The sequence below is a fragment of the Oncorhynchus kisutch genome, linkage group LG10, assembly GCF_002021735.2.
Source record: "Oncorhynchus kisutch isolate 150728-3 linkage group LG10, Okis_V2, whole genome shotgun sequence".
In the NCBI taxonomy this organism is placed as follows: domain Eukaryota; kingdom Metazoa; phylum Chordata; class Actinopteri; order Salmoniformes; family Salmonidae; genus Oncorhynchus; species Oncorhynchus kisutch.
Window position 1 is genome coordinate 62,947,742 of NC_034183.2, and position 23,959 is coordinate 62,971,700.

Here is a 23,959-nt window from a genome sequence, read left to right on the forward strand (position 1 = left end):
TTATTGACATACAATATATTATTTCGGCCACAATTACTAGTTTAAAAGCAGGTTTAGGATATAACTCAATATGCCTCATCCATCTCTCAAAAGTACACTGCTCAAAAAAATTAAGGGAACACTAAAATAACACATCCTAGATCTGAATGAATGAAATATTCTTATTAAATACCTTTTTCTTTACATAGTTGAATGTGCTGACCACAAAATCACACAAATTATCAATGGAAATCAAATTTATCAACCCATGGAGGTCTGGATTTTGAGTCACACTCAAAATTAAAGTGGAAAACCACACTACAGGCTGATCCAACTTTGATGTAATGTCCTTAAAACAAGTAAAAATGAGGCTCGGTAGTGTGTGTGGCCTCCACGTGCCTGTATGACCTCCCTACAACGTCTAGGCATGCTCCTGATGAGGTGGCGGATAGTCTCCTGAGGGATCTCCTCCCAGACCTGGACTAAAGCATCCACCAACTCCTGGACAGTCTGTGGTGCAACGTGGTGTTGGTGGATGGAGCGAGACATGATGTCCCAGATGTGCTCAATTGGATTCAGGTCTGGGGAACGGGCGGGCCAGTTCATAACATCAATGCCTTCCTCTTGCAGGAACTGCTGACACACTCCAGCCACATGAGGTCTAGCATTGTCTTGCATTAGGAGGAACCCAGGGCCAACCGCACCAGCATATAGTCTCACAAGGGGTCTGAGGATCTCATCTCGGTACCTAATGGCAGTCAGGCTAACTCTGGCGAGCACATAGAGGGCTGTGCGGCCCCCCCAAAAAATGCCACCCCACACCATGACTGACCCACCGCCAAACCGGTCATGCTGGAGGATGTTGCAGTCAGCAGAACGTTCTCCACGGCATCTCCAGACTCTGTCACGTCTGTCACATGTGCTCAGTGTGAACCTGCTTTCATCTGTGAAGAGCACAGGGCGCCAGTGGCGAATTTGCCAATCTTGGTGTTCTCTGGCAAATGCCAAACGTCCTGCACGGTGTTGGGCTGTAAGTACAACCCCCACCTGTGGATGTCGGGCCCTCATACCACCCTCATGGAGTCTGTTTCTGACCGTTTGAGCAGACCCATGCACATTTGTGGCCTGCTGGAGGTCATTTTTCAGGGCTCTGGCAGTGCTCCTCCTGCTCCTCCTTGCACAAAGGCGGAGGTAGCGGTCTTGCTGCTGGGTTGTTGCCCTCCTACGGCCTCCTCCACTTCTCCTGATGTACTGGCCTGTCTCCTGGTAGCGCCTCCATGCTCTGGACACTACGCTGACAGACACAGCAAACCTTCTTGCCACAGCTCGCATTGATGTGTCATCCTGGATGAGCTGCACTACCTGAGCCACTTGTGTGGGTTGTAGACCCCGTCTCATGCTACCACTAGAGTAAAAGCACTGCCAGCATTCAAAAGTGACCAAAACATCAGCCAGGAAGCATAGGAACTGAGAAGTGGTCTGTGGTCACCACCTGCAGAACCACTCCTTTATTGGGGGTGTCTTGCTAATTGCCTATAATTTCCACCTGTTGTCTATTCCATTTGCACAGCAGCATGTGAAATTTATTGTCAATCAGTGTTGCTTCCTAAGTGGACAGTTTGATTTCACAGAAGTGTGATTGACTTGGAGTTACATTGTGTTGTTTAAGTGTTCCCTTTATTTTTTTGAGCAGTGTATATAGCTAATTCGCAGTAATCCCAAAGAGAAGACACGTGATGATTTGCGTTTGAAGAAAGGCGCTCACCATGGTGCTGAACACGATGCACGTCCTCCACTTCAACGCACACGGTTGACATGGTTTATAAATACTATAGTACACCTCCGTGTCCGCTTCCAGTAGGAGCGCTTTGCTTTAAATTTTTATTCGACTCTGCGGAAATGATCCCCTTAGGTGGCTATAGTTCTTGCCAGGAGCATCAGTATCAAACCTGCAAGTGCAAGGGAGTTAGACAAGGAGGGGGCGGTGAGTGTAGAGAAGAGAGACAGCAAACGAGAGAGAGCGGGGAAGGGAGATTAAGTTATTGCGGCGACGTGTCTAAAAGCTCTGCTTATTAAAAAAATAAAGCTTCTCAACTCGTGCCTTGACAAAAGGATTCTATAGGAACAAATAAAGAAGATGTATATCATTATGGAGAATACCCCTGAAATGGAATGTGTTGACCACGGCGAGGGGCTTCACTCGGACAGTGCCTATGGGTCATCTGCGGTGGACACGGATACAGAGGACTGCCTGACTCCCCTCGAGATCACTTTCCCCTATAACGAGGACCAAATGCACAAGGTGATTAGGCTATTGTTTCATAACTTCACTTAAGTTAGACTAACTTAAAATCACCAAAGCGGCTGAACTCACATAAGATGTGCTAAATTGGCCAATTCTACTGGGGTAGCCTATCTCTATATACAGAATCTACCTTTTAAATTGTACTCTTTTATAAATATATATTTTTATATTTAAGTGTGTCTCTGTAATAGTATAAAAGTAAACTTTTCTGTCTGCGTGAACAATGCCTTCATTATGTGACATGGGAGGTCCTACAAGCGTCAGCATTCTACTTGAGTGGATATTTCAGTTGTATGTGTAATGTAGAGGTAATAATATCAAAGTTGGACTATGTAGGTAAGCAATTTGGAATGGTTGCGCATTGCAGTGACATCTCAGTGTGGGTTGACTGCTTGTGGAGAAGCCATTCCCTTTGCCAGCTTCCATGACTTCATTAATCTCTCTCACCTGAATCAGCACCTGCCAGGTTTCAGGGGCCATGGACAGCCAGGCTGACAGCTGTACATGTCCAATGGCAATGGGATTAAAAAAAGATAGAACTTTGTCCTCCAGGTTGCATCATGAAAATGTAACCTGACTATCACTTTCTAACATGGAATGTATGGTTGAACTGCTCCCCCTTTGTTTTTGTGAGCCACAGCAACACGCATACACCAGCAAGTGCCTACTCATAGGATGTATACTTTGTCATTATTGACTGCATTTTTATTTGTACTTCATGTGAGGACACTTGGAAATTGAAGGGATATGTATCAGGGTTGGGGTCAATCCCATTTACATTCCAGTCAATTCAGGAAGTACGCATAAATACAAATTCCAATTCTCTTCAATGCTTTTCAATGAGAGAAATGTGGTAATAGAATTGGAATTTGGTTTCCTTTCTGAATTGACTGGAATTAAAATGAAATTGACCCCAACCCTGATATGTATGCTTCCTGTACGTTCTCTGTTCCTTCCTATGTGTAATCGCATAGCCTTGATAGAACATCTTCCTGTTAAAGACCAAGGCTGCTTTTTAGGACATTAGCACTGATGTCAAAGTTAAGTTATTCTAGAGAAATTTGCATCTTTAATGACTTTTTTTACCTCGGGAAATATGTGGGTGTGTTGGTGGAAGTAGATGGGCGGAAATGTCATGAAAGAAAGATGAGACTTGGGGCATGTTATTCCTTTACAGTTGGAGACCAAATTCCAAATTTTTAGGGCAAGTATTTAAATTCATAGAAAGTATATATTATTTATCCATAGGCATCGAGTGTTATGCTAATAATTTGATCATTCTATAACAACTCCATTCCCCAAAGCAGCTTGATAAATCCAGCCCTAACGCCAACTGACTGAGAATACTCCAGTGTAGGAACAGAAAGTGCTTATGTTGAATGTTTCCATTTACCCTCTGTGTTACTTTTACAAACGATGCAGCGTAATGACTCAGTTGGTGTATGAGGACATCCCCAGAGGTAGATTCTCATTAACTGAAGGAAAACAACAACCTTTTGCTATATTAGAAAGAGAGAGATGTGCAGGGAGATGGGTGTTTCCTCTAGTTTGACAGAATCACATAGCCTTATAGTTTGATTTTGACTTAGTTAATTGTGAGACATCTGTGGGGTTATTAGTCTGGGTACCAGTCTGTTTAGATATCATTCCACTCCTTGCCACTCCTGTCAGTTAAATAAAGGTTAAATAAAAAATAAAGTTTTGCCACAGAGACTGGCCTGTCAGCAATCTCAAGGTTCAATATGCAGCTGGAATTACGGCTTAAGGACATTGGTTGTTGAAAGAAACGGAGTACACGGACAGGTACCCGGGTTAGGGGGTCATGCCTGATTAACTAAAACAACTCAGGGGGGAGTTGGTACTCTCTTACTACGAGAGCTTGTGTGTTGCTATGGTAAAAGCATCTCTCCCCTGCCCCCTGTGGTAGGCTACACCCCCACTTCCTCTCCATTTTCCCCAAACTCTCCCCACCCCCTGTTGCCCCCCCACATACAGACATTAAAGTTGGATGAGGATGACAATAAATAGTAATGTAGTTGGTTGACAGTGGCTTCTGGTTGCTCAGGCCTTCACACAGGGTACACCCACTGTGTGTGTTTGTGCTCCATGCGTCATCAGACAAAGCCGCAAGTCTGCGTCAGACTGTTGTTGGTATTGTGACCATGTATTCATGAATGCTATCCTGTCCTAAGCATCCACCCCCACAATTAACCTTAATAAAATAGAAATAAAACGGGCAAATACAAAGAAATGTTATGGCACGTTATATATTCCAAAGCTTTCTATAGGTGAATGTTAAAGTCACTTCAAAAGGTCAGTGTCTATTGGTTGATTTGAGATTTTAAATTGATCTGAGATTTTCAATCCCAGATTTGAAAAGGTCAACACTAATGTCAGCACTTATATCTAGTCCAGTCCCCAGACACTCCACTTTGTATTCTGTAGGAAAGGAAAGAGTTAATCTGGGTGAAGACTAGAAATAAACTATTTTAGCTAAGTAATGAACATTTTCTTTCTGAGGCCTAAAAAATGAGAAAGTTGAGAAAGGGATGTGAGTGATTAGAGTGTTGGGGAGCTGAGTGGGCTGTGAGGCTCTATGAGCCAGCAGATAAGAGGCAGTGGGGCCGCCTGCTGGGAGGTGATAAATGTCAACAAAAGAGGCGAAGAGCGTCTGCTGACTGCTGCCACGGAGCCCCAGGCTTGCCACACAACGCCAGCCACCAACCTGATAACCATGGCAACAAGGCCTTATTGATGCCCACGTGCAACGCTCCCCTCTCAAATCAACAGCAGATCCCCGTTGGGATGACGCATGACCCACAGCAATAGGAAATCATTCCTATCGTAGAAGAGGACCCTTGACTAAGTGTGTGTTTTTTTTTTTTTTTTCTCTCTCTCTCTCTCTCTCTCTCTCTCTCATATCATATCATATCATATCAAAATTGTCAACGGTACAACAATAACCAAGTCTCAAAATAACTATACATTCAACAATAACAGTAGAGGACATGTGCAGGTTGATTGGTCTGTCAGACACTGTCCCTCAACTTATGGCAGACAGCAATGTAGTGCGTTGCCAACCCACAGCTCTCTGCGTCCTCCCCCAACAGGACGGGGAGCATACTCTCATCAGAGAGGTCTTTGAAACCTTGAATAAGGGTTTCAAATTTGGGGAAATGACACTCTAATTGTTTTATATTTTTGACATTTTGTCAGGAAATGCAGCTCTGTCTCAGGTTCTGCTGTTGTGTAGTGGTTGCACAGCCTGTCCTCTACAGGGAGCCAGGTTTTCCTGTGTCTACCCTTCTCAATGGCAAGGCTGTGTTCACTGAGCCTGTACTTTGTCAAGGTTTTTCTAAGGTTTTGATCAGTAACTATAGCAATATAGTTTTGTTTTGACTGTGTTGTAATTTGGTTTATCCTGATTAATTGGATGTTCTGGTCCTGAGACTTCAGTGTGTTAGTAGAACAGGTTTGTGAACTCAGCCCCAGGACCAGCTGGATGAGGGGACTATTTTCTTTGCTCAGCTCTTGGCATTGCAGGGCTTGGTAATGATATGAGAGGGGGTCACTGTATTTGAGACGTTTCCAAAAGTTAATTGCTCTTTTTTGAGTTTTTATTATTAGTGAATATTGGCCTAATTCTGCCCTGCATGCATTGTTGGTAGTTTTCCTCTGGACATGTAGACAATCTTACAGAACTCTGCATGCAGGGTTTCAATTGGGTGTTTGTCCCATTTGATGAAATCTTGTTTTGCAAGTGGACACCACACCTCGCTGCCATAAAGTGCAATTGGTTCAATGACATATTCAATTAGTTTTAGCCAAATTTTAATAGGTGCTTTCTCTCTCAGTTCATTCACGGCTTCATTAAGGTGTCCAGTTGAGCTTGTTTTTAAACCTAAGTAATTGTAGTGTGTGCAGTACTCTATACATTTTGTACCAATTGAGAACTTTGGTTTTATTTCCCTGAGATCTGGATCTTCTCTGGAAAATCATTATTTTAGTATTTTTGGGGTTTACTGACAGGGCCCAGGTCTGGCAGTACTGCTAGCAGGTCCAGGCACTGCTGTAGGCCATGTGCTCTGGGGGACAGCAGGCATAGGTCATCTGCGAAGAGTAGGCATTTAACTTCTGAATTGTGGAGACTAACACCAGGGGCTGAGGATTTTTCTAGAATAGTGGCCAATTCGTTGATGTAAATATTGAAGAGTGCAGGGCTCAGATTGCAACCCTGACAAAGGCTCTGCCCCTGGTTCAAGAATTCTGTTCTTTACTTGCCAATTTTAATGCTGCAAGTATTGCCAGTATACATTGATTTAATTATGTCATACGTTTTACTCCCTACACCACATTCAATAACTTTGTAGAACTGTATGCCAAATAGAATCAAATGCTTTTTGGAAGTCGATAAAGCAAGCGTATATTTTGGTATTATTTTGGTGGACATGTTAATCTATCAGGGTGTGTAGGGTGTAAATATGATCAGTTGTGCGATGTTTTGGTATAAATCCAATTTGGCTTCTCTCTCTGTCTCTGTCTCTGTGTGTGTGTGTGCAGAGGTGCCTGGAGAAGTGGGTATACTCTAATTTTGCCAAACATTTCCCAAACAGCCTGGCCGGCAAAGGAAAGGCACCCCGTGTGAAAAAATATATGAGAAACAGTGACATACACTCTGACTGACATAAAATGATCAATCCCATATTGGTCTTTCACAGTCAGGTATCCAATCTGTACTGTTCAAGTAGGCTAATAGTAGGCCTACTATTGAAAGATAAATGAGGATGTCAACCGAGTAAGACATTTAGATTTGTTTGTGTAGATACCCTTTAATTCAAGTGTGCAGGCACCTAGCACTGTTGTTTGGTTAGTGGTGTTTCTGTAGCACATATAACACAAGATGGAGATTGCAAAACAAATGGCAATAATTGATGTAAATAATCATGATATCATTCTGATATCACTTTATATTATGAGGCATGTCTTACCTTGCTTCAAAGTAGCCTATATAGCCGAAATCCCACCATAGAAACCTTGAGGTAATTCTTTTCTAAAGTCTTCCTCTTATGCGTACTCCTGTTCTATTGGTTTTCTTTACGCTTTCTTTCATTATCTAGCAGCCAAAGGTATTATCCTAGTCATATTAGCATGATAGTTGTTACATCTTTAGATCTTCCCTCTTTCTAAATATAGGCCTACCGCCGTGTGCACATTGCTGCGCCTAAAATGTGAAGAAATAATAGTTTATCAACATTTTAAGCGAAACATTCTGATCTGTTCCATCAGACGTATTTATTGATACAACATATACCTCCACTACACTACTTTGATATGCATCATGGGGATTAAGAAGGGAGTGTACACAAGACCCACTGAAAAATAAGTGGGTATACACCGTATACCTGCGTATACTCTCTACTACACCACTGTGTGTGTGTGTGTGTGTGTGTGGCCTGCTGATGTGTGTTTGTCTGTGCTATGTGTCATTGTGCAAGAGGTTTTTCAGTTGAGTGGGCAAGGAGAGATCTCTTAATGCTCCCTTTGGGGCACAGAGAGCATCGTCTTGAATCCAAGTAGCCATGGCTGACATGATGCTCAGGCTGCAGCTGCCTTATATCCCTGGTACATTCAGACTCATCCACTGCCATTTCCCTCCTCCCACCGGGTATTTACCCAACTGACCATCATAGCATCACATTATATTACACACATTATATGGCATCAGGCAAGAGCATGTTCCGCACTGTAAGCAACAGATGCACATATACAGTAGGGTACGCTACACCCACTCCTTGTACAGGCCTATAGATAAGCAGTGTGCTGTGCTGTTCTGTACTGTACACGCTTAGAAAAAATGTTCAGAATCAAAATGATTCACCTTCCTGAACATATGTTTCTTTTGTTTGGTTTGTTTTATTGCTGTTATTGGTCTGTTTAATTGTGTCGTATGCTTAATCTAGTTCTGATCACATACGCTGTGCAGTTTTATTGTCTGCTAGGTTTTATGTGCAGTTTTATTAACTGCTAGGTTTTATGGGAATTATGACTCATACTGTGGTACTCTATTTCTCTATTACTCTATCCAATCAGACTGAAATGATTACTGTCCAGCCAATCATAATAAAGATGACTGCGGTGTGTAAACCAAGATAAAGTAAAAGTAAAAGTAAAATAGTTTTTCGGCTGTCCCCATAGGACAACCATTTGAAGAACCCTTTTTGGTTCCAGGAAAGAACCCTTTTTGGTTCCATGTAGGACCCTTTCCATGGAGGGTTCTACATGGAACCCAAAATGGTTCTTCTTTGAACCAAAAAGGGTTCTCCCTGGAACCAAAAAGGGTTATGCTATGGGGGCAGCCGAAGAACCCTTTTTTATAAGAGTGCATTATGCTGTTCTGTGTAGTGCTGTGCTGTTCTGTGTAGTGCTGTGTAGTGCTGTGGTGTGTAGTACTGTGCTGTGTTGTGCTGTGGTGTGTAGTGCTGTGCTGTGTAGTGCTGTGTTGTGTAGTGCTGTGTTGTGTTGTGTAGTGCTGTGTTGTGCTGTGGTGTGTAGTGCTGTGCTGTGCTGTGCTGTGGTGTGGTGTGGTGTGCTGTGCTGTGTAGTGCTGTGTTGTGCTGTGTAGTGCTGTGCTGTGTAGTGGTGTGATGTGGCTAACCTGCTCTCTGTTCTTCTTGCTATCCACAGACCATCATGGTGGGAGACAGCGGTGTGGGGAAGACCTCTCTGCTGGTCCAGTATGACCAAGGCAAGTTCATACCCGGCTCCTTCTCTGCCACTGTGGGCATCGGCTTCACGGTGAGTCTCTGCGTTATTGTCTGCCATGAGACATAGGGGACAAGTGACCATGAAGGACCAGATCATTTTGTTACTGGGATTGATGGGACAACAAGTGTCTTCCCTTCCAGGGCCCCTAAATGCTGTTGTCTGAGGTGCCAATCATCTTCCTCTTTCTGCAATCATAATGATCTTTAGCACACAGTTGGGTGTTGCTAGAAAGCAGGTGTATGATTACAGTTAATGTTGCACCAGTTGGTCTGTTCCCTGATGGATAGCTGTGTTTCACAGATGTATCACTCACTGTTGTGAATGTGAACTGGAGTGATTGATTGTCTGCATATACAGTCTACATTATCACTGTGGTCATGTATGGTGGGCTTCCATTCACAAAGAAAATGAAAGAAAGAAAGAAAGAAAGAAAGAAAGAAAGAAAGAAAGAAAGAAAGAAAGAAAGAAAGGAAAGAAAGAGAAAGAAAGAAAGAACAGGGTGATGCTATTTTCAGAAATAGACCTGACTGTTTTGTGATGTGACAGACAGTGATGACGAAGGCTTTGTTTGTCTGAAGGCATATAAGCCACACAAAAGCAATGCAGAAAATGGACACACAAAGCTGCTTACCTTGGAGACACGAAAAATGCTTTGTCATACAGTAAGATGTTGTGACGAAAATGCAGTGGGTATAAAAAGGTTTGGTGGCACTTGCAGAAACCTTTGTTGTACCAGGTGGATAGAACATCAACCAAGGTTCTCCAGTCTTTCTGTCTGCCTGTTTGTCTGTCTGTCTGAGCCCACAACTGTCTGTAATGGAGCTAGAGAGAGATACACCCACAAACAGCTCTTTTTCTCGTCTCTCTCTTTTGAACACTGGGGGGAGACAAACTCTTAGTCCAAGATGTAGCTGGTATCCATCCACATGATCATGCATGGCTTGGCAATTAGGAGAAAATTTTTGACATTATGTCATGTCAATTAAGTGAAAGAAAATGAGATTCTCATATGAACACTGTCTGTTTATAGTGTATTTCCTCAAGGCTACATACATCCTATGAAAATTAGACATTGGTGAGGAAAGACCACCTACCTGACACGTTGTGGATTAAATTGTAGGAATTTGTAGGGAATTCTGAAATCACTGGAATATAATTAATTTAGGATTGAAACTGAAAACTGTGTATTTTTCATTGGCAACACGTTGACAGCCGTTTAAATTGTTTTTATTTTATTTTATTTCGTTCGCTGAACTCCTCCTCTTTCATGATCAACGAGTTCAGTACCACCTGTGTCTAATAACTCGTGCCATCACTGCCTGTTGCGTCCGTGGCTCGGTTGAAGACCTAGTTGTTTTCATTTATGAAAATGACAAAACACTGCCTCATTTCATAGGCCTAAATAGCATTATCTTCATTGGACAAATGACAACGTCGTTTCATCTGCCAACGCGTAAAGAATGATGCGGATCGGTTCTATCGTTCTACATAACTGAGAAATGTTTCCGCATATTGATCATTTTTTCTCCGCGAATGTAGCCACGTTCTCAAGAGAATCCCTCTTTAAGTTTTAACCACGACTCTATGATTGGCATTAGTTGATTCAGCGTCAAGAAATTGTTCTTAGAAAGCGCTGGGTGGTTTTGGACAACGCTAAGTGACTGCCGATGGACTCATTGCTCGTGTTAACTGGTTTTGAGTCACTGGCATCTCGGGAGGAACATCGCGCGGCGCGCTGACAGATCTCGGTGATACTGTGGTGATAGTCATTGCGATGTCCACAAAGAAGGCATCGTTGAAGGATAAAGAGACTAAAAACGGAACATCAAAATATGTGTTGGAGAGATGCGCCTCGGTTTGCGAGTATTTTGATATTGCCTTCAAGGTCTGTATTAGGCTATTCTTATTATTGGGATATATATTATTAGGCTATGTTTATTATGTGCTTATAACAGTATTATGCTTATGATCATGTTATGGCGCTGCCTGCTGGTATTAATATTGACTAGCCTAATTGAGAAGTTTCACTGGTGGTACAGGTGTCTACCTCTCAAACAAATGAAGGAAAATCTATTAAAATACAGTAGCCTGCCTACTCTGCACACCAGTACACTCTTCTAAAAAAGGGTTGCAAAGGGGTTATTTGGCTGTCGCAAAAGAATAACCCCTTTGGTTCCAGGTGAAAACCTTTTTTTTGTTCCAGGTAGAACCATTTTGGGTTCCATGTAGAACCCTCTGTGGAAAAGGTTCTAAACTCAGCTAAAAAGAAACGTCATCTCACTGCCAACTGCGTTTATTTTCAGCAAACTTAACATGTGTAAATATTTGTATGAACATAACAAGATTCAACAACTGAGACATAAACTGAACAAATTACACAGACCGGTGACTAACATAAATTAAATGATGTGTCCCTGAACAAAGTGGGGGTCAAAAGTAACAGTCAGTATCTGGTGTGGCCACCAGCTGCATTAAGTACTGCAGTGCATGTCCTCCTCATGGACTGAGCCAGATTTGCCAGTTGTTACTGTGAGATGTTACCCCACTCTTCCACCAAAGCACCTGGAAGTTCTGGACATTTCTGGGGGGAATTGCCCTAGCCCTCACCCTCCGATCCAACGGGTTCCAGATGTGCTCAATGGGATTGAGATCCGGGCTCTTCGCTGGCCATGGCAGAACACTGACATTCCTGTCTTGCAGGAAATCACGCACAGAACAAGCAGTATGGCTGGTGGCATTGTCATGCTGGGGGGTCATGTCAGGATGAGCCTGCAGGAGGGGTACCACATGAGGGAGGAGGATGTCTTCCCTGAAACACACAGCATTGAGATTGCCTGCAATGAAAACAAGCTCAGTCTGAAGATGCTGTGACACACCGCCCCAGACCATGATGGACCCTCCACCTCCAAATCGATCCCGCTCCAGAGTACAGGCCACGGTGTAACGCTCATTCCTTCGACGTTAAAAGTGAATCCGACCATCACCCCTGGTGAGACAAAACTGCAACTCGTCAGTGAAGAGCATTTTTTGCCAGTCCTGTCTGGTCCAGCGATGGTGGGTTTGTGCCCATAGGAGACGCTGTTGCCAGTGATGTCTGGTGAGGACCTGCCTTACAACAGGCCTACAAGCCCTCAGTCCAGCCTCTCTAAGCCTATTGCGGACAGTCTGTGCACTGATGGAGAGATTGTGCGTTCCTGGTGTAACTCAGGCAGTTGTTGTTGCCATCCTGTACTTGTCCAGCAGGTGTGATGTTCGGATGTACCGGTCCTGTGCAGGTGTTGTTACATGTGGTCTGCCACTGCGAGGACAATCAGCTGTCCAACCTGTCTCCCTGTAGTGCTGTCTTAGGCGTCTCACAGTACGGACATTGCAATTTATTGCCCTGGCCTCATCTGCAGTCCTCATGCCTCCTTGTAGCATGCCTAAGGCATGTTCACCCAGATGAGCAGGGACCCTGGGCATCTTTCTTTTGGTGTTTTTCAGAGTCAGTAGGAAGGCCTCTTTAGTGTCCTACGTTTTCATAACTGTGACCTTAATTGCTCGCTGTCTGTAAGCTGTTAGTGTCTTAACGACCGTTCCACAGGTGCATGTTCATTAATTGTTTATGGTTCATTGAACAAGCATGGGAAACAGTGTTTAAACCCTTTACAATGAAGATCTGTGAAGTTATTTGGATTTTTACTAATTATTTTTGAAAGACAGGGTCCTGAGAAAGGGACGTTTCTTTTTTTGATGAGGTTACATGGAACCCAAAGCGGGTCTACTTGGAACCAAAAGGGTTTTACCTGGAACCAACATGGGTTCATCATAGGGCTCTCCAATCGGGACAGCCAAAGAACCCTTTTAGGTTCTAGATAGCACCTTTTTTTCTAAGATGATGGCCCTTGCTTTTGTGAAGTTTCCCCTTAATGCAGCACAATATACCACTATGGAATAAGAACAGCTGTTATCATTGTGGCAAGCTTCTATTCTGTTTACATTACTCTTAATTACCACACCACTATCAATTATGTGCCTTACCACACACCAGTGCCCCCCTATTTCACCCCTCTCTTATGGATAATGTCAGTGGTGGAAAAAGTACTCAACAGTCATACTTGAGTAAAAATAAAGATACCTTAATAGAAAATGACTCAAGTAGAAGTGAAAGTCAACCAGTAAAATAGTTCTTAAGTAAAAGTCTAAAAGTATTTGGTTTTAAATATACTTAAGTACATTTGAGCAATTCCATTTACTTTTGATTCTTAAGTATCAAAAGTATAAACCAGAGGACACAATTAAATGTTCTTTTTTATTGACGGATAGCCAGGGGCAAACCAAAACTCAGACATAATTTACAAACGAAGCGTTTGTGTTTAGTGAGTCCTACAGATCAGAGGCAGTAGGGATGACCAGGGATGTTATCTTGATAAGTGTGTGAATTGAACCATTTACTTGTCAAAATGTAACAAGTACTTTTGGGTGTCGGAAAATGTATGGAGTAGAAAGTACATTTTTATCTTTAGGAATGCAGTGAAGTAAAAATGGGCAAAAGTATAAATGGTAAAGTACAGATGCCCCCAAAAACGACTTAAGTAGTACTTTACACCACTGGATAATGTATCCAATGTGACACAGGTTTATTTGATATGAATCACAGTATTCAGTCCTCCCATTCTTAGTGATATCTAAATATTGGCTCAAGGAAGAATGTAGCACTTGGTAATACAGGTTAACTGCATACCACATACCACTCTACTAATTTAAGGGGAAAAGTCCATGTTATTGTATTTAAAATGTAATTACAGTAAAGGTGCATATTGTTACATTGTACTTTTAATCATGAGCGTTTGGGGATTGATCAGAATCAGGAGTGGTTAATGGACTAGACCAAGCAGAAGTACAACAGATCATTCACATAGTCAAGTAGTTTCACATCAGTCCCATGATGGTTTGTGCAAATAGGATCTCTCATACATATCCACTCAGTTGTTTTACTGCAGAACATTACTCATGTTGAAATATGAATGATCAAATTAATAAGGGTAAGACCCACACACATCAACCACATCATTTAGTCTACAACCTTATAAAGATTAAATCGACGGATGGATAAAATATCCAAACTAAACCAGGCGCCCAATAAATAACCAGGAAGTTCAGATGATGCTAAAACAACAAGAACATTTTGCAGTAGGATCATGAGTCAGTGCTTTGACACTTAACAACACTAGTCATCATGATGTCGTGAAATTCTAGTTTTATAATTTTCACTTCTCATGGATGCACAGCATCATGAAATAATCAACAGATGACTTTCAGAAAGTCATTTGCATATGAACCAGTTGAACTCTACGATTCATCTCTTAACACCAAACATTGTTCAGTGAAAGCTTGTTTGGAGTTATTACCATTCTTCTGGTCATGTGAGGGTTGATGTCAGTGTGTTGGGCCCAGGTATGACCCCTAACCCCTCTCTCTGACGCCTCTCTAGGTGATGCTACTGGGAGACTCTGCGGTGGGGAAGACATGTGTGCTGGTGCGCTTTAAAGACGGGGCCTTTTTGGGAGGCAACTTCATAGCCACCGTGGGAATAGACTTTAGGGTGAGAGAGATGTCAGTAGACTCAGAGTGGGGTCAACTCAGGGTTGGAAGGTTCTTTGTGTCTATACATTCATAATGTATACATTATGTCTGCTGTTTTGATCTGTTCTTTCTCATTTCTAAATGGTCTATTTACAAGATAAACGCTAGAATGTTGTTGAAGAATCCATACATAAAATATTTTCCCATCCTATTTCAGTTAAATCTGTAAATCCAATAACCACTTTAAAGTGTTGTCATGCAGTGATGATGGCTCAAAATGTACAAACCCTTTCACAAATCAGTCAAGTCCATAGAGTACTTCTGTGTAGACATTAGGACTGCCTGGGATGGGAGTATAACATGGATAGGGATGTGTGGACCGTTTATGTTTTCCAAATGGAGATGATTTTCTCCATGCTTGTGTAACAGGTAATAACTATTCATGAGATTCATAAATAAGTGCATTATAACAATGAGTTGTGTGTAGTGACCACCCACGGCTACTTGCATTGCATCTGTATGGAACAGAAGATTATAAGGCATGATGATTTTGAGACTGATACAGGATCAGTCAATATGTTCCTTGCTGAGCCTCCAGCTATACCAGTCAATACCCTGTGTGGATGGGAAGACTGCTGTGACTAGCTCTAACGTGGCAGGGCTATTTTGGCCCTGCTTCCTTGTAGCAGTTGCTCAGCATGCGGGCTTGTCAACGCGAAGCCGTGTGTGGCCAATCTGCGTAATAATTGGAGGGAAAAACGGAAACCCATGGCAACTAATGCAGGGGTTGGACCATGTCCGTTCGGCCAAGGTGGAAGTCTCAATGGGTGGTGACTCCCATTAAGAGGGGCCATTTTAGAAGATTGGACTCACTTCAGAGAGGGTCTGTCACAGTGTGCTCACAGGAAAGGCAGGGGCTGACTGTACCCGGGTACTGATAGTGGAGTAATGAGGTTAGCTTAGAGGAAGTGATATGTACCAGTTGAATCGTTCACTTCCTTCATTTCAACATTGTTGCTTGTGTCATGTTTTCACTTAGTGACTTTCCTCCTGTTTTCCCCTGAAATACAAACAGGAAGTTTAAAAGGCCAGGTTGAGGTTAACTGGTTCAGTTACCTGCATAATAATGACACCTACACAGCAGACTGACCTTACAACAAGCTGTTATTGGTTGACCTCTACAATGTGTGCCATTGGATTAGTTTGTGAGTGTGTGTGGGTGGGTGGGTGTATGTAAGTATGTATTTGGGACTTAGATTTGAAGGGACACATCATTTCACATGACTTGGGCATCTTATTCCTTCTCAATTTTCCATTTTCTTTCTTTACTCTCTCGAAGAGCATTTTTCACAAGATATGTTTTTCACTTGGAAGCATCTTATTAAGCATCTTGTTTTTCACTAATCCATAACTGTAGCTAATATTCTTTTTTTCATTCATGACTATTTTAGAATACTGCCTATACAGGAAATCACATGGCGTCCCTGACAGCCACAGGAAATTAGCGGGGGAGTGGGTTGTTATTTTGCCAGTCTTCGTTCTCACTATTGTGCAATTAAGTCTAATTCCAGACCCTCTGTAGTGTGGGTGTAGCAATTGGCTTTCTTTGCCGGCCTCTGAAGCTCCTAGTTTTCATGTTGTCTGTATGAGTCTATATAGCAGTGGCGATTTTTAGCATGGAAATCTTGGTGCCCCCCCCCCAAAAAAAGTGGGATGCATGCCATCAAAGCCCCAACACAACACTAAACAATACATGAATTGCACTATAACAGTGACAAACGGTGCCCACAAACTGTTAGGTCCTACGTAAAGCTGTCCCAACACCTTACCACCGCTACACCTGGCTATCAGTGGAGCCTTGTCTGGCAGCGAAACAGTTCATTCAGCCTCATTTACTGCCTTTTAAAAAACATAGCTGACATGGCAGACTTGCTTCAAACAAATGTGGTTTCTACTGATAAATGAGATGTATAAACTATGGCATAAGGGGAGGACAAGCGGATAAGAGGCGATCCGTAATTCCGACTAAGATGTTAATGGGCCACGACGGACGTAGTCAATATATCTATTTGTTCAGCACTTTTGAAATGTATAGCGACAGAATTCAGAACATGGGCCGTTCTTACAGTGTACTCCCTGTACAAATCAGAACCTGTCACGACTTCTACCGAAGGTGGCTCCTCTCCCTGTTCGGGCGGCGGTCGGCGTCACCGGTATACTAGCCATCACCGATCCCTTTTTCCTTTTCTGTTTGTTTTGTCTTTGGTTCTTTTTCACACCTGGTTTCATTTGCGTTCATTTCTGTGTGTATAATTGTAACCTGTTGCCTGCCTAAGTTTGTGCGGGATTAGTCGTGTATTGTGAGGTGCTCGATTAGGTATTACCGTTATTTGTTTTCACAGGTTCTGAAGTAAATGAGTGTCGGAACTTTGTTTGTTCCTCCGTGCTCTTTGTACGGGTTTTCTGTTGTCGAGGGCGTTGTACCTTTTGATTGTGCCATTCCTGTGTTGGTGGACTTTCTTATTAAAACACTCTTCTCAGACATCCCTGCTCTCCTGCGCCTGACTCCTACGCCTACCGCCTAGACGCATGTTGTCACAGAACCGTAGGATTAAAAAAAGGGGACATATAAACAGACAAAGCTTTTACAATATTCGATGATTACAGTTCTCCAAAACAGGTTATAGGCTATATGTGCACCACCAAATTAGAACAGTAGGCGAAATTAAGAGGTGAAGTAGACCAAATTATTAGGGTGAGGCACATTGAATGTCGTTTGGGTGAAAGCTGTACAAAACAAGCACCGAGACAAATAAAGCACTGAGCTATAGGCTGAAACGACCAACATTTTATGGCTGCCTGTTTATTAACTCAATGATATATATATATATATTTTTTTAATTTTTTTTTTGCAAACTGATATGTGACACATATTAATGTCAAAATAACATGTAAAACAGGCAAGCCCACCCAAAAACAAAACATATATATTTATTTATTAGATTTTTCTTAAAAAAGGTTGGGGCTCACAGGCCCACCTGCCCTGAATGACGGGTTGCCACTGCTATACAGCATGCTGTGCCATTTCCGGTCTGTTTGTTTGTTCTTTAGAATATTCTTGCTTTCTGAAGCTTCTTAATATTTAAATACCTGTGATGCGTTTTGTCTGAGTCTGTCTCTATTATGCAAAAAGACCCCCATAGACAGTCCTGTGGTTAACTGTTTCCTCTCCTCATCAGAATAAAGTTGTGACGGTGGACAACGCGAAGGTCAAACTCCAGGTGAGAGAGCAGGGACCTCTACACCCAACATCGATGCCACTATTCCTGTGATCTTATCCCTACCAGTCTAATTCATTCAACCACAGTCAGTATCATAATATTACACAGTGGGCAGTGGTGTATGTGGTCAACACGCAAGTGTCCCTATGTAACCACAGCGTATCTATTGCAAATATGTTATCATATCCTGTTCTATCGACAATTCTGGCTGAGAGGTGCCAAACATTTAAATGCCTTTGGTGGGTTTTGTCTGAGCAGCACACCACACTGCATCCCATTGCTGGCTTGCCTCTGAAGCTAAGCAGGGTTAAGCAGGGTTGGTCCTGGTTGGTACCTGGATGAAAGACCAGATGCTGCTAGAAGTGGTGTTGGAGGGCCAGTAGGAGGCACTCTTTCCTATGGTCTAAAATAATATATCCAATTGCCCCAGGGTAGTGATTGGGGACATTGCCCTGTGTAGGGTGCCGTCTTTCTGATGGGATGTTGAACAGGTGTCCTGACTCTGTGGTCACTAAATATCACATGCCACTTATCGTAAGATTAGGGATATTAAACTCGGTATCCTGGTTAAATTCTCAATCTGGCTGTCATACCATCATGGCTACCTAATCATCCCCAGCTTCCAATTGGTTCATTCATCCCCCTCCTCTTCCCTGTAACTATTCCCCAGGTCATTTCTGTAAATGAGAATGTGTTCTCAATCAACTTACCTGGTAAAAAATAAATAAGCCACGTGACTATTCTAATGTATTACACTGTAAAATATATTGTACATTAATGCCACGCATTTCCCATTATGACGTGCATACCATTGCATGCTCATTGGTTGCTGCTGGTTGGGATATTGTCCTGTTTTCCAGGTTTATTATATTGTTATAATTAATTTTTCACCTCTTTCTCCCAGATCTGGGATACTGCAGGACAGGAGAGATTCCGCAGTGTCACGCACGCCTACTACAGAGACGCACAGGGTAATCTCTGCTCTATTAAAACACTTCCTGGTTGTGTGTGTGGTAGAATGCTAAGAACACGTGGCTGTGTGAGACTCTCTGCCTTTCTCTCCTCAGCCCTCCTCCTACTCTATGACATCACCAGCAAGTCATCCTTTGACAACATCAGGGTGAGAAACATATCATGTCACTCTTCACTCTTCCTTCTTATCTCCTCACATCTTCTCATGAGCCCCCTTTTAGAGGAAGAACCCAGAATTCATTTGACATGCCAAGTAATATATGGCCTCCACATTACATTACTGAAGTGACCTCCACAATGACATTTCACGACATTTCCAAAAAGCCATTTTTTTAAGTTTTTGAAGGTTTGGGGATAAGGGGAAGTGCAGTGCAGAATGGAGAATAGTAACCAAAGCAGCAGAGCAGAGAAATTGATTCTGTTTTGTAGAGAGGGTCTCCTTTAGCACTGGCATTTTTACTGACTAATCTCCTTTTTAATCTCCCCCCCCCCCCCTCCCCGCTCCCATATAGGCCTGGCTGACTGAAATTCATGAGTATGCTCAGAAGGATGTGGTCATCATGTTGCTTGGCAACAAGGTGTGAGCTATACATCCTTTTGGTTTTGTAGAGTGTATCAAGAGATGTCGTCATACCAAAAGTAACAATAAGAACACAATACACACAGAAACATATTTGTCTCTGCTATTGACTTTGTAGCCTAATTTTACACACCCACACACACAGTGTCTCAGCCTCAGAGTTTATATTGAAGCTGAATTTTTTATTTATTTATTTAACCTTTATTTAACCAAGTAGGCAAGTTGAGAACAAGTTGTCATTTACAATTGCGACCTGGCCAAGATGAAGCAAAGCAGGTTGACACGTGAATACATGTGTTGTGATGATTTAAAATAGAACTGGTGGCATCTCCAGTTCAGCAGCACCCATAGATTATGTGCCCCCTCTGGTGGTGCTACTACAGAGACACTGGGTCATTGCTGTCACGTTCCACCAGACATAATTTATTCCCAGAGCTGGGGAGAGCAGCAGGACAGGGCACATTTCTCTCTCTGAGCAATGTTTGGCCTGTGGTCAGATACTCAGAGGCAGCCTGGAGAATGCCCTGGGAACTGCTGTGGCTTGTGTGGGCTGATGTAGTGGTGCCTCTGGATCTAATGGACTAGTTGTGTCCATGACTCTCCTCTGCTCTGTCCAAACAGACGGACATGGCCGGAGAGAGGGTCATCAAGCGTGAGGAGGGAGAGAAGCTGGCCAAGGTAAGAGACAAGGCCCACTTAAGGGTTTGCTCCACTCTCCTACTGCAAAACACCAAGTAGCCTCTTCAAAAGCAACTGTACAGCACTGTGAAATGAAAACAAGCTTGAAATGTTGATTTATATACTGTACTTGTGAACTGATGTTCCCTCAAGTGTTGGAGAGCTGTATCACTCTGAGTGTTTGGTAGTGAGTTCATTCATATGATGAATGTGGTGAATGTAGTGCCATTAAAAGCCCTGGATCCTTCTCAGGAATATGGAGTCCCTTTCATGGAGACCAGTGCCAAGACTGGAGTCAACGTAGAGCTGGCCTTCCTGGCTGTAGCAAAGTAAGTCACGACTCATGTTATTTCTAAATGAAAGTTGCACTGTATTGTGAAAGGGCAAAGACATATTGCCCAATTATGTTCCTCATCTCTCTCTTTCCCTTATGTTTTCAATTTCTCTGCTCTGCACTGCTCCATCCCATACACTCTCCTTCCTCTCTCTCTCTCTCTCTCTCTCTCGTTCTCTCTCTCGCTCTGCCAGGGAGTTGAAGCACAGAGCTGCCCAGCAGCCCAACGAGCCCAAGTTCCAGATCCATGAATACATTGCGTCTGAGAAGCAGAAGTCTGGCTGCTGTGGTGGCTACATGTAGCTGAACCTCTCACCAACTGTTACACCACACCAGGCCACAGTGAGAGAGGAGCGAGAGAGATACAAACATCTATGGAGGGAGGGAGGGAGGGAGGGAGGGAGATAAAGAGAGAGAGACAGAGCAGTAGAGAGACAGTCCCCCTAAAATAGCATCATCTGATAGAGAGTAGTCAAGAAGAGCAGAGCAACCACATTGTGAAAAAGAGAGCACCTGGTCTGCTCACCACCTACTTGGAAAGCCTATGGCAACTAGACAACCCTCATTCTGCCCCTATTAGGAGAAAAACCATGTCAGTGTTTTCAGTTAGATAGAAATCCTTTACCAGTGTATTTAAAATGTGAATTTATCTTTGAAACATGCTCAGATCATTGAGTTAATGTGTATCACATGCTGCAGCTGCAGCCTGTCAGCCTTACTCATTATTGCCATAAGGAAGGATTGGAAATCCAAATGGAATTTCTTGCCCCAATATTGCCATAAGGAAGGATTGGAAATCCAAATGGAATTTCTTGCCCCAATATTGCCATAAGGAAGGATTGGAAATCCAAATGGAATTTCTTGCCCCAATATTGCCATAAGGAAGGATTGGAAATCCAAATGGAATTTCTTGCCCCAATATTGCCATAAGGAAGGATTGGAAATCCAAATGGAATTTCTTGCCCCAATATTGCCATAAGGAAGGATTGGAAATCCAAATGGAATTTCTTGCCCCAATATTGCCATAAGGATGGATTGGAAATCCAAATGGAATTTCTTGCCCCAATATTGCCATATTTACAAAGAAATGAAGAAATGATCTGATCACTTTATGTAAAGATGTTAGCTGGAATAAAATAGTTTTTTTTGGGGGCTCATGGCTTCATATGTTTCACCACATTCTATTCAGGACTAAATGCCATTATACATGTTGTATGAGGAGTACCCTCTACTACTGTGGTGTCATACACAGCGTGTTCCAGATGCGGCCTCTACCGGCTAAAAATATGTCTAATGACAGTAATTTTGTAATTATACTCCAACTTAAAAGTATTTTCTGAAATGTTGTGGTCAAATGTTAATTGAGGTGGTGGTCAGAAGTTCCAGCATGAGTTTTGATTTGCTTTTAAATGTGCCATCCACCACGTGCCATCCACCAATGAGAGAGCTCCCTCAGACACTGTTGTTGTGGAGCCTCTATCAGTCATCATTAATGGATGTTATTGTTGTGTCTCTACTGTACATGGGTTGTTCATGGGTTGCATTGTGTAAAATGTTCCTTTGTATTTGGTTCATTATGAATGTTTGCTTATTGAATTTGCTTGATGTCACAATTATTGTCACTCTCTATGGAGGTGTCACAGTGATCACAAAGTGCCATGGAAAAGTGCTTTGTTATCGTACAGTATATAAAAACTATTTTTTGTAATGAAGATGGTGGTGTCTTATTGCAGTGTGTGTTTGTATATCTGTTCTTTGAGTCTCTGGGGAGGAGGAAATAGGTCTGGGTTTCCCCACTGGCGGCCACTGGCGGTTTTTATTTTATTCTGAGCAACAAAAATAATACATACAGTACCAGTCAAATGTTTGGACACAACTACTCAAGGGGTTTTCTATATTTGTACTATTTTCTACATTGCAGAATAATAGTGAAGACATCAAAACTTGAAATAACACATGGAATCATGTAGAAACCAAACAAATTGAAATATATTTTATTCAAAGTAGCCACCGTTTGCCTTGACAGCTTTACACACTCTTGGCATTCTCTCAACCAGCTTCACCTGGAAGGCTTCTCCAAAAGTGTTGAAGGAGTTCCCACATATGCTGAGCACTTATTGGCTGCTTTTTCTTCACTCTGATTCCAACGCACACCAAACCATCTCAATTGGGTTGAGGTTGGGAGATTGTGGAGGCCAGGTCATCTGATGCAGCACTCCATCATTCTCCTTCCTGGTCAAATAGCCCTTGCACAGCCGGGAGGTGTGTTGGGTCATTGTTCTGTTGAAAAACATATGATGGTCCCACTAAGTGCAAACCAGATGGGATGGCGTATTGCTGCAGAAAGCTGTGGTAGCCATGTTGGTTAAGTGTGCCTTGAATTCAAAGTAAATCACTGACAGTGTCACCAGCAAAGCACCCCCACATCATCACACCTCCATGCTTCACGGTGGGAACCACACATGTGGAGATCATCTGTTCACCTAATCTGCGTTTCACAAAGATACAGCGGTTGGAAACAAAAATCTCAAAGGACAGATTTCCACCAGTCTAATGTCCATTGCTTGTGTTTCTTGGCCCAAGCAAGTCTCTTATTATTGGTGTCCTTTAGTAGTGGTTTCTTTGCTGCAATTCGACCATGAAGGCCTGATTCACGCAGTCTCCTCTGAACAGTTTATGTTGAGATGTGTCTGTTGAACCCTGTGAAGCATTTATTTGGGCTGCAATTTCTGAGGCTGGTAAATCTAATGAAGTTATACTCTGCAGCAGAGGTAACTCTGAGTCTTCCTTTTGTGTGGCGGTCCTCGTGAGAGCCAGTTTCCTTACAGTGCTTGATGGGTTTAGCGACTGCACTTGAAGAAACTTTCAAAGGTCTTGGAATTTTCCGCATTGACTGAGCTTCATGTCTTAAAATAATGATGCACTGTTATTTCTCCATGCTCATTTGAGTTGTTCTTGCCATAATATAACCTTGGTCTTTTACCAAATAGGGCTATCTTCTGTATACTACTTCTACCTTGTCACAACACAACTGATTGGCTCAAACGCATTAAGAAGGAAAGGAATTCAACAAATTAACTTTTAACAAGGCACACCTGTTAATTGAAATGCATTCCAGGAGACTATCTCATGAAGGTGGTTGAGATTCTTCCGTTGGCATTGAGGAGTACACCACATCAGTCACTGGATTCATCAATAAGTGCATCGATGACGTCGTCCCCACAGTGACCGTACGTACATTCCCCAACCAGAAGTAATTGACTACAGGCAACATCCACACTCAACTAAAGGGTAGAGCTGACACTACAAGGAGTAGGACTCTAACCCAGACGCTTATAATAAACCCTGCTATGCCCTCCGATGAACCATCAAACAGGCAAGGTGTCAATACAGGACTAAGATTGAATCATACTACACCGGCTCCGATGCTCGTCGGATGTGGTAGGGCTTGCAAATTATTACAGACTACAAAGGGAAGCACAGCCGTGAGCTGCCCAGTG

General features: G+C 42.7%; 2 protein-coding genes across 5 annotated transcripts; both read left to right on the forward strand.

Moving 5' to 3' along the window:
- Window positions 1–1,819: 1,819 nt before the first annotated feature.
- On the forward strand, window positions 1,820–9,115 carry LOC116375956 (ras-related protein Rab-26-like). Its single transcript, XM_031834986.1, has 2 exons — window positions 1,820–2,281; window positions 8,969–9,115. The coding sequence occupies exons 1-2, from the start codon at window positions 2,117–2,119 to the stop codon at window positions 9,113–9,115; spliced, it is 312 nt and encodes a 103-aa protein (XP_031690846.1). The 5' UTR covers window positions 1,820–2,116.
- A 1,201-nt stretch (window positions 9,116–10,316) lies between these two features.
- On the forward strand, window positions 10,317–22,171 carry LOC109898670 (ras-related protein Rab-37-like). Of its 4 annotated transcripts, XM_031834634.1 has the most exons (9): window positions 10,329–10,934; window positions 14,523–14,633; window positions 17,854–17,895; window positions 18,800–18,866; window positions 18,963–19,015; window positions 19,380–19,445; window positions 20,069–20,125; window positions 20,378–20,454; window positions 20,654–22,171. In XM_031834634.1, the coding sequence occupies exons 1-9, from the start codon at window positions 10,824–10,826 to the stop codon at window positions 20,760–20,762; spliced, it is 693 nt and encodes a 230-aa protein (XP_031690494.1). In that variant the 5' UTR covers window positions 10,329–10,823; the 3' UTR covers window positions 20,763–22,171. The 4 variants fall into 4 exon arrangements, with proteins under 4 accessions (XP_031690496.1, XP_031690493.1, XP_031690495.1 ...); XM_031834636.1 differs by lacking the exon at window positions 14,523–14,633 and having other exon boundaries at window positions 10,317–10,934; XM_031834633.1 differs by having other exon boundaries at window positions 10,328–10,934; window positions 18,800–19,015.
- The last annotated feature ends 1,788 nt before the right edge of the window (window positions 22,172–23,959 follow it).